Genomic DNA, 11,723 nt, shown 5'->3' on the forward strand with positions numbered 1-11,723 from the left:
TACTATTGATCGCAACCAGTTTCGTACAAGACCGAAAAAGTCTTCGATCGTAACTTGTTACGAAGCTCCGGTTGCGTACGCGGCCGAAGGGCGTGAGCCATACTAATACAAGATTTGACGCGGACATACATGCGAGCCCCGATGCAAATTAGTTCGTCTAGTTCCACACAATAATTTTGTTTATTCTAATAAATTTTACAAATGAACATAAAATGACCCGGTAATGGGAACCATAATAGTAATGTTTAATCTAGTTTATTTTGATCGTATAATAAAATTGCATGAGACTTTTATTTCTGAAAAAACGTACTTTTCAAAAACGTTGTCCAAATCATATTGTCCTCTCCTACAGCACTGCTGCATGCATGGGCTCGAAACAAAATTGTCAGTACATTGGCAGAGCCCTGTTGCTTTCCCAAGTAATAGCCCTTTTCACATCTGTTATAATCCTACCCGTCAAATAGAAAACCGTTATTTTTTTCTTTCAGTACAAACGGTATTTCTTGTACTTGGATTTAGTTATTGTAGAATATTACCATATAAAATTAAACTACATTAGTATAAGCATTAAATATTAGTAATTTTTAAACTAAATAGTATTACATACAATCGTGATATAATAGAGAGTTTTTCAGTCGAGTACCGTGTTTAAGGTAGGTAAGGTAGGTAGGTAGGTACGTGAGTAAGGTACGAGATTGAAAAGCTTGATTATATCACTATTGTATTCAATACTTTTTCTACGAGTCAACAAAAATAATACTTTAATTAAACTAGTAGAAGTAGTAGAATCATACAAACAAACCAAACCAAATGTACACAGCTAAGATACGCGAGCAGCCGCGATAGGCACCTTCATACAGGTACGCGCCCCCGCCCCGACCGCCGCGGCCCGGCGGGTTGGTCAACGACACCTTCTCGTAATTCATGAGGCTCTGGTACTTGCTCCGCGCTATATTAAATTTTTAGACATAACAGTTGTTTTCTCGATTTTGGCCACCGTAGCCTAACACGCAACACTAAGTGGTTTTCGTAGTCTATGGATGTTGATATATTAAGGGTGTCACATGCGCGTTTCTGACTTATGAACCAATTGTTTCTACTATACAACCTAAAATAAATAATTAATTTGAGCTATGGTTTTGTTTCGTCCTCTTGATTGCGGCGAGCTGTGATTGGTCAATTTCATTATAGTTGACTAAACTGTATCGAAATGAATATTATAGTAGAGTTGGGAGCCCATACATTAAAAATACCCAATTGCAGTTTGGTATAAGAAATCTTAATTCAAGAATTACAGTCGACGAGTAGAAAAGCATTATTTTTGAACAAACGCACGAACCTCAAAAAATGGTCTGACTAGACGAAAACATATGCATCGGGGCTCGTACATTGCATGTTAAATGATTAAAGCTTGTAAAAAAAAAGTGATTGAAGTACCTACAGTCGTTTTTCTCCAAATTGTTTGATATATGTTTTTTTTTGCAGTAGTTCCCGACCAAGTCGAGTATCTATGTAAGGATTGTGCAGTTGTTATTGAAGGGTGAGTGTAATCTAAAGTTCGTTTTTAGCATTAGAAAGAAGGTAAGCGATCTTGACATGTCTGTTTATTAGAAATCACCATTGAAAGATAAGTCACAGCAAATATGTTAAAATTAATACGATACTAATGGTCTGAGATCCCACATAAATGGTCGACCTTCACCAATCTGTCTGACGGCTGAAACTATGAAAATATGAAATAAAATATGTTCCAGGACATAAATAAATAGGGTTGCCTAAAGAAATATGGTCAAGGCTATTTTTAATAAACTTTGAAAAAAAAATTTTTTCGCCAAATTTCACCGATTTGTCTGACGATCGAAATAAGTTTCAATGGAAAGTATATAACTTGTACAACATAAATCATCTAGGTTGCCTATCTTTTTCCGGTCACTATTATGTGGTTGCCGTGTTTAAAGAGGTGATTTTATATCGATAATTGTACTCATCTGTCTGACGCTTGAATTATACATCAAAATGATGGTAATTTTATAGCAAATACAATGGCATAGGGTTGCCTGCGAAAATCCGGTCACAAATGAGGGTTGCCAGGCTTTTAATTAAAATAAGAAGGGAAGACTTTTAGCGATAACTCATAAACGGCTGAACTGATCAAGTTTGTTTTAATTTTATTTGATTGAGTTTTTTAAGCACTATTTTCATGATTTTTTTCATATTTTTTGGACAGATGTTTCAAAAGTTGGAAGGAAAAACCTTTTTTTTTCTTTCTAAACGATTATTTCCGAAATGATTCACTTTATCAAGAAATATTGTTTAAAGACCCCTATTCATTTTGAAAGGCCTATCCAACGACACCCCACACTATGAGGTTGAAAAGATAAAAAAATTGTCACACACATTTTGTTTCTTTCAAAGCGATTATTTCCGAAAATATTCACTTTATCAAAATATGTTCTTCTAAAACCCCTATTCATTTTGAAAGACCTTTCCAACAACATCCCACGCCATAGAAATAGAAAATTTATTAAAAATAGCCTTGACCATATTTCTGTAGGCAACCCTATTTATTTATGTTCTGGAACATATTTTCTTTCATATTTTCATAGTTTCATCCGTCAGACAGATTGGTGAAGGTCGGCTATATGGGGGATCTCCTACTATAACTAAATCATATACGATCTTTTACTTTCTTTTGCTTTAAAACGTTTTTCAATTGTTTTTTATAAAAAGACGCGTCAAGATTCTTTACCTTCTTTGTAATGCTGAAAAAAACGAAGTATAATGTTCAGAGCCCGGTTTCGCCCGGCAACCTAATCTCAAGATTAATTGACTTATGTGATCTTAACTTCCAGCACAGAAGTTTGAAGATCTCCAGTCATTGCCATTCCCATTTGTCCCCGTCCGGAACAGATTGGAATAGGTGCATTAATATTAATCATTCCTATCTGCCCCCGGTCGCCGCCTCATGTATAACGGGGACAAATGGGAATACACCCAATAAATGTGTTTATAAAAATGTAATTAATTTGTTAGCATATTTTATTTATTTATTTGCCGTATACAGGTTCTTGTTCTGGTGCGTGCAATGCGCGTGCGGCCCGCTGTGCGGCGCGTGCGGCGGCTGCGCGCCGCATAGCACACACTACGTGCTGCGCGCGCCAGGGGGCGCCACTCTTGTGAGTATCATTGCCAGAGGCACAGAATAAATAATAGCTAGGTACAGAAGATTCACTCTCTAACAAAACGCGTCTGTTTCGATTAGGACAGATATGACCGCTAGGTGGCGCAAGCGTCACGCGCGGCCTATGGCTAGCCACCAAAATTGGTGTGGGACGGATGTACTTGTAGCTACTTGTTGCGACGCGACGAAATCGCGGAGTGAGCCACGCCTGCCAGAGGTCGGAATTTTCACGGAAAAACGTAAGACTGTCGCACTCTAGCTAAAGAAGAAACGCATTCCACATAGATTGTCATACATTGCGAAATAGCAACATGAAAATTGAAATAGAAAATTCTTTATTCGCATAAAATATGGTATAACAAGGTGTTATTGGAAAAATATTTCCGTACAGAAACATATTTTGCTGGTTAAGCATGCAAATATTATCTTAAAGCTATTCATAGTCGTATTACCCAAGTAGCACAGATAGCTCTATAACTACTCACTTTTAGTTCTATCTAACGCTCTGTGCGTATTAAGACACTTATAAGAGCACACTCGTGGTCCTACAGCTGTATAATAGATCTCAGTGATATTTATATAGCTTAGGGCTGATTAAAAGCTGCATTACGGCTCTGAAAACTACCATTAATACGCAAAGAGTGATATAAAGGTATATTTGCTACGACCCTATACAGCTTTAAGGGTTATCAAATGCTTTAACCGTTATAAGGTCTGTTTAGTGGATAAAATTACGCCATGTGCTGTATAAGGAGGTAATTATGGACTTTTATTACGTTGACTTATTAAGGGAGCACAAGTGAACTATTATGAAGCTAATAGACGTATAATGGAACACATGTGGCACATAATACAGCTTGTCGCTTAACATGTTTACCGCTAAGCAGCTTTTATTACACTGACTTTTAAAGGAGCACGGGTGAACTAATATGAAGCCAATAGACGTATAATGGAACACATGTGGCGCATAATACAGCTTATCGCTGAACGTGTTTACCGCTAAGCAGCTTTTATTACGCTGACTTTTTAAGGAAGCACGAATGAACTATTATGAAGCCAATAGACGTATAATGGAACACACGTGGCGCATAATACAGCTTATCGCTGAACATGTTTACCGCTAAGCAGCTTTTATTATTCTGACTTTTTGAGGAAGCACGAATGAACTATTATGAAGCCAATAGACGTATAATGGAACACATGGGGCGCATAATACAGCTTATCGCTGAACATGTTTACCGCTAAAGCAGCGTTTATTGCGCTGACTTATTATAAGGGAGAACGAGTGAACTATTATGAAACCAATAGACGTATAATCGAACACATGTTGCGCATAATACGGCTGAGCGCTGAACATGTTTACCGCTAAGCAGCCTATTATACTACCATTGGGACTGTCTGCATAGCGGCTGTTAAAACGTTCACAAGATGCCTTATAACTGTTTAGAGGTTCACTAGTGTATCGAAATAACGACTTGGACTTTATAGTGGTTCACTTAAGTACCTTTATCAGATATATAACAGTCGTATGCTGCATATAAGAATTTTAACGGTTCACGTTGCTTTTTAACATTGACCGCCATTTTATTGTATATAACCTACAAAATTGAAATTGCTTTTCCAACTTTTAAGTGTAACAATAAGGTTTTGTGCCTGAATTCTTAACCTAAATCATTAGTTTAGTACTTCCTATAACGTATTATTAACTTTTTATCTCATAATTCTGTCCAAACCACTGAAATAGTTTTTACACACAACTTATTTATATCATTAATTTAAATAAATACTGATTATTTTCGTGGCGCACTGAAATTTTCTTAGATAATGTATATATATAATGTCAATAAAATTGCATTCCCAAACATCTTTCTCGCATTAATATATAAAAGATCATGTACAATCATTTAACTAAACACTTTAACAAAATGACTTATGGTGTCGTTGCGCTTAACGTTTTTGCTTCAATATAAATATGTTCACCTCTGCGTTCGTCGTCACTATACTAAATATAATAGCTGATTTTTAAGGCAGAGGTGTAAAAGTATGTTATAAATTATCTTTTATTCAGCCCAACGTCAATCTTTCCCGGTATTAGGGCGCACATGTGACATATTAGCTGAATAAAGGGTAACTGGTGGTCTCTTACCCAGTCAATATACACCTCTTATAACTACTGTAATCCCTTATAATTCCGTTAAATTGCTGCTACAACGCTCTTAAGTAGCTATGTGAACTTAAGGCTGCCTAATTTGTGCCCATTTAAGAGTTATAAAAGCTGAAAAGACGCTTATATAGCTCTTATGCAGCTTTTATATTCCAGCTTCAAGCGTATTCGTACTTCATTATGCGGCTGCTATACAGCTAATCTGTGCTACTTGGGTAGTCTTCATCATGCGGGGCAATGTACGAAAATCTATGCGGAAAGGGTTGGGGGGGGGGGGGGGGGGTTCAAGAAAATAAAACGACTAAAAGTACATGAAATAACCCTTACACAAGAAAAATATTAGAGACTAGCTGTGCCCGCGGCTCCGCCCGCGTGGAATTCTGTCTGTGTCAGTAAGCGGCTAATTTCAATCCTAATTTCTCTCCCTCTCCCCTGGAGGCGGAACTTGAAGTAAAGTTGACAGATGGATATGCTAGAGGACTGTAGTCCAGATAAAATATTTTAGGTACCACTAAATAAAACTACACTCCAAAATCAATAGTTTTTTTCGCCCTTATTATAATTTTACACGTGATTTTAACGACAGAGTAGGTGTATATCGGACGATACAGTAAGGTATACGCACGCGAGCGAAAGCGAAGCGGCCTGCCTGGCTAGAGCGCCACTCACCGTGGTCTTCTTCAGACTCCTGAGGAAGACCGCGTGCCGTTTGTAACCTCAATGCGTTGCGAGACTTTCGCGAATGATTCGATTTTTTTCGGGAAGGCATGGAAATGTGTATAAAATGCGAGTCCCAAATCGTTTGACTCCGCAAACGACCAGTGCCGGATTAAGATATTTTGATGCCCTAAGCATTTCTAGACCATGGTGCCCCCTCTCCCTAGGGTCATCAAGATTACATTGAATTTTTTTGGTAAATTGAGTGACGTTCATTGCCGCATTACAGCTGAGAATGGAAATCAGTCACATCATTTTATCACGAAAATTGACAGTGCCGCAGCAGTAACTTTGCAACAGAGTACCTAATGCTGCTGTAGTCGCCATATCTTAGAATGTAATTGAAAACGCGAGCGGAGCGAGCGCGAAAATCTTTCGATATAAAAACGCAATTTGATAGACAGTTGTACATTTTTACTTTTTAGTATGGAAATCAGTCACATAATTTTATCACGAAAATTGACAGTGCTGCAGCAGTAACGTAGCAACAGAGTAATGCTGCTGCAGTCGCCACCCGAAAGTCACCTTTGTCATATCTTAGAAAGTAATTGAAAACGCGAGCGAAGTGAGCGCGAACATTTTTCGATATAAAAAACGCAATTTGATACAGTTGTACATTTTTACTTTTAGTATGGAAATCAGTCACATAAATTTATCACGAAAATTGACAGTGCTGCAGCAGTAACGTAGCAACAGAGTAATGCTGCTGCAGTCGTCACCCGAAAGTCACCCCCAAATCCCCAAACCCCCCCCCCCTGGCTACGCCCGTGAGGAGGCCCTAGTTGTGTAAGATACTATTGCTGATGACTGTACTACGTACAGTCAGCAATAGGGATGACGACACATGTTGAATTTTATAACAAAATCTAGTAAAATATATAGCAAATGAGCAATTTATCACAATATTGTGGATATTAAAAAAAAATATGGAAATAATACAAAAATACAACACCTGAAAGTTTCAACATTTATAATTTTTAGTTCTAGTTAGTTGCTTACTACCAAATGTAACTATTAATGTTTCGTTTTATACAGAGACAAACGCGGGCAGTGCTAGCAGCTATACGACATCAGCTGCTGAAAGAAAATCTACTAACATTGTATGAAATCGATGAAAATGAGTAAGTACCTTTTTGTCTTGATAGATTTTCATTTAACTTCCTGAGACTAAGGGCTGATTTAGACGGCGCGCGAACTCGCATGCGATTTTAGTCACATTGCGGACTGTGGATTACGTCCAATTCAACCGACCAATCAAAACCCGCAATGGTATGAAACTCGCATGCGAGTTCTCGCATCGTCTAAATCGGGCTTGAATGTATATTATAATGTACATATATGTGCAATCTAATTTGAACCTTTCATGAACCAAGTAAAGCTGCATTTCTTTTGTTTCATTGCTTATTAAAACAAACTGAATTCGTTCTAATTTACTTATAGAATAAGGGCTCATCTAGACGATGCGAGAACTCGCATGCGAGTTTCATTACATTGCGGGTTTTGATCGGTCGGTTGAATTGGACGTAACCAACAGTCCGTAACTAACAGTCCGCAATGTAACCAAAATCGTATGCGAATTCGCGCGCCGTCTAAATCAGCCCTAAATGAGCCCTACATGTACATTTGCAGTGTGAAAGTGGAAGTGAAACCGGAGCCGGAGCAGCGTCCCTTGTCCCCATCCTTGCCCCCGAGGCTGCTGCGGGACCCGCTTGACTTAGAGCCCCGACTAGACTCCGAACCCCACTACCTGTCCCCGGACTGTTGCCCACAGGCCGAGGAGTTTAGAAGAGAATCATCTCCCGAACTCGTAGAACTTCAATCCGAGGCCGTGGAGCTCCAACCCGAAGATATAGTCGTTGAGGTACGTTTAATGGCAACACACGTTTGACACGTTAAAAGATAAGATATAGTTTATTCAAGTAGGCATATTACAATGCGCTTATGAACGTCAAATAAAGCTACACCGGCTCCAACCCTACACCTCTGCCTCGAGAAGATTTAAATCCCCCCTTAATTGGAGGAGGGTATCCCAATATGGGACCGGCAACAAACCCGGCGGACACATCTTTTCAAAACATTACATCTTATAATTAACATGCATTACGAGTAAATAAGAAAAATACAATTTAAATTACTATAGAATTCAATTCGTTACTTCGGTGTATCCCCATTTGTCCCCGCCTCGTGTATGGTGGACGTCACGTGGGCCCGGACTAATGGGAAAACCGGCCAAGTGCGAGTCGGACTAGCGTTCCAAGGGTTCCGTACATTAAGTCCGACTCACGCTTGACTGCACATTTCTAATAGGTTTTCCTGTCATCTATAGGTAAAGAACTATTTTATGTATTTTTTTCAAAATTTCCCACTAGTTTCGGAGATAAAGGGGGATTAATTTTCTCATTTACTCCCCAAAAGTGGCGCCATGTTTAAAATTCATTTGTTTGCGTTACATGTCCGTCTTTGGGTCACAAAATTACATATGTGTACCAAATTTCAACTTAATTGGTTCAGTAGTTTTGGAGAAAATAGGCTGTGACAGACGGAAAGAGAGACGCACGAATGATCCTATAAATAAGGGTTCCGTTTTTTCCTTTTGTGGTACGGAACCCTAATACACCAAAGAAACTAATGTACCTTTATTTGTGCTTAACAATTGTCACGCAAAATAGGCGCAAAGCAAGTAGGCGCAAATCAATCGAACTACAATACAATACAGATATTAATTTGAGTTGTTTGTTTAATTTGCAGTTTGTAAACGAGGAAACAGTCGATCACCATCCTTTCAAGCGTCCTAGGCTTATGAACAACCGAACAAACACAACAAAAGGCGATATCCAACAACGATCCCTACTAAAGGCCCCACCTACAATTTTGAAAGGATCACAAACCCTTACAGATTTAACACCTGGATATATCACAAGATTAAAACCTCGTATTAAGTTCATACCTAGCGATAGCCCAGGATCACAATCTGGTATAAAGATTCTATCTAGTGATCGCACTGGATCACAATCTGATAGAGAGATCCTATATAGCAATGGTACAATAACTCTGTCTGCTATAAAGAGCCTACCTAGCGATGGTTCAAGAACTCAATCTGGTATAAAGAGCCTACCTAGCGATGGTTCAAGAACTCAATCTGGTATAAAGAGCTTACCTAGCGATGGTTCAAGAACTCAATCTGGTATAAAGAGCCTACCTAGCGATGGTCCAAGAACTCAATCTGGTATAAAGAGCCTACCTAGCGATGGTTCAAGAAGTCAATCTGGTATAAAGATTATTCCTAGGGATCGTACAGTGTCACAATCTCTTAATAAAAAAGTCACACCTAGCGATACTACAAGATTACATCTCTCTAGTCATCTCGGGTCAATAATACTCCAAAAAATTCAACCTAGTGAACTCAGATCAGAAATGACCTTAAAGCTCAAAAAAGTCCAGAGCGTCCCCAAAGGCGCATCCGTCTTAAGGCTCCCACAAAATCCCAAAGGGCTGAAACTCCAAATACCACAAAACGAACCCCCTAACCCCAAGGTCAAGGTCTCTAACCCCCTAAAAGATCCTCAATCCGAATCTGTGATAAATTTAGACGAAGTAAGTGAGGAAATAGAGATTTTAGACGAAGAACTTTTGGCCGAAAGCGAATATGAACAAGACCGATTAGAGATAGAAAATCTGGAAGATGAAGAAGATTATGTTACAGATAGTGATGTGGACAAAAATTCTAGATTTGAGAAAGATAAACCGATCGATCAAGAAGTTATAGACTATATAGAAAGTGAAATGGATGATAGTGATTTAGATAAAGATTATAGGATAGATGAGGAGGAACGGATAGATGAAGATTTAATAGATGAGACAGATGTAGAAGATGTTACTGAAGGTGTTGGCAGGAGAACAAGGAAAACAACAAAAAGTCTTAGAGCTCAAAGTGAAGTTATGCGTCATACGCTGACTTCAGAAGGTGAGTGTCTGGTTTTATTGAACCCATTTTTTTCTTCTTCTTCAACCTAGCGTTTTCCCGGCCTAGCGCCAGGGTCCGCTTTCCTGCTCAGTCTTCTCCACTTTGCCCGGTCTTCGGCATCCTCAGGTGTGAGATTGTTAACAAAACTTACGTGAGTCACAGGCATATTAAATATATTAAGAACGACTTGAGACGTTTTTCGACTTAAACTCTTACTATTACTCTCTTCCATGTCCGCTGTCACGACGTCCAGCCAGCGCTTCTTTTAATATTTATATTTTTTAACACGTTCACTGTCCCAATCTGAATTGTTAACCTTACGGCTTTGTAATAGAGGCTTGCCGTGACCATATATGGGGAACGGACAGTGAACGTGTTAAAATGTACTATTCGTAGATATTGTCAATGTGACATGACAGTAGTTGGTAGAACTATACCATAGCTGGCGCTATAATAGTTTGCCCCTCTAGTATTGATCTATGAGATTTGGCTTAGAGCCATTTGGCATCCAGGCCATACAATTAAAAAAAAAAACAAGAATTTGACGCAACTCTAGGGATTGACAGGGCAAGCTATGCTGGCGCCATCTGTGAAATATTTCAAACGGCCAACCCCATTTCCTCAGCCTATCAAAAGAAATGTTATCAAAAATTATTTTAACAGAAACTTGTGCCACTATTATTTTTATAAAAATATCCTCCATACAAACGAGACATCCAAAATTTGTCACTGAAATTTTAACCTAACTAGTACGAAATAATGTTGATTTTGCGTTGTTTGAAAATTGAACGAAACAAAGCAAAAGCGACTCTGTTCCAATTGAACAGGGTTTAAATTACATCGAACTGAATAAGTACTATAGGTAGGACATTGGGCCTTAGGAGGATATAACGAAAACCATGGTCTTCTATTCCCAGAGTGACACGGGCCTACGTCACAATAACATTGCCACTTTATTTCAACATAACATGTTACATGGGTCATTATACCTATGGTTAATAAGTTAAAATATTTCTTTGTAATTTTATAATTTTCATTTATATGTATTTTATCTTAAATTTTACAATAACACGTCATTTTTAATTATTCGTTAGCAATATCTTCCGATTCACGACAGAAATTTCAGACGTTCGGGTAATTCTGTTTACACTACTGACAACACAGGATAGCGCTGTCACATTTGACAATTCGGATCTAGATAACTTCATGCCCTGACCGTCATCCTTGTCGAACGCGTGTTAATTGTTATTTCCTTGTCGCTCAGTGTCAGCAGTCGCAGTGTTTTCCAAACTTTTCACGCCGTACGCTTGGTAATTAATGTGTAACTGTGAATTAGTTTTTCAAACGTTTGTCTTGTATAGATAAATAAAGTTTAATTTAATACATTAGATTTGTTTTATTTTACTATGTTTCTACATGAATAACTTAAAATTAATGCCGTTAAAATAATTTTCACCGTTGGTTAAAATTCTCCCACATTTTAAAGTTTGAGAACCTGTAAACAGCATGATGACGTAGGCCCGTGTCAGTTAGGTCATACGCGAATCTCGGAATAGAGTACCAGGCGGAGTATATTATTATACCATGACGAAAACTATCGTTTGTTCCAGCCGCGGTGCAGCTGCAGCCTCTTACCTCATTAGATACAAGAAAGTGGTCGGCCGAGAAGAGACTGAAATAAACTTTAGGAATTATAA

General features: G+C 38.4%; 1 protein-coding gene across 3 annotated transcripts in view; it reads left to right on the forward strand.

Moving 5' to 3' along the window:
• LOC134801458 (uncharacterized) overlaps positions 1–11,723 on the forward strand; it is a 36,915-nt gene extending 25,192 nt beyond the window's left edge. For all 3 annotated transcript variants that reach the window (XM_063774047.1, XM_063774049.1, XM_063774048.1), the window contains 6 exons: positions 1,486–1,540; positions 3,065–3,176; positions 7,098–7,183; positions 7,692–7,923; positions 8,811–10,026; positions 11,637–11,723. In XM_063774047.1, the coding sequence (XP_063630117.1) occupies positions 1,486–1,540; positions 3,065–3,176; positions 7,098–7,183; positions 7,692–7,923; positions 8,811–10,026; positions 11,637–11,707 (1,772 nt within the window). In that variant the 3' untranslated portion in view covers positions 11,708–11,723. The remainder of the gene's footprint in view (positions 1–1,485; positions 1,541–3,064; positions 3,177–7,097; positions 7,184–7,691; positions 7,924–8,810; positions 10,027–11,636) is intronic.

The sequence above is a fragment of the Cydia splendana genome, chromosome 22, assembly GCF_910591565.1.
Source record: "Cydia splendana chromosome 22, ilCydSple1.2, whole genome shotgun sequence".
Taxonomy (NCBI): Eukaryota; Metazoa; Arthropoda; class Insecta; order Lepidoptera; family Tortricidae; genus Cydia; species Cydia splendana.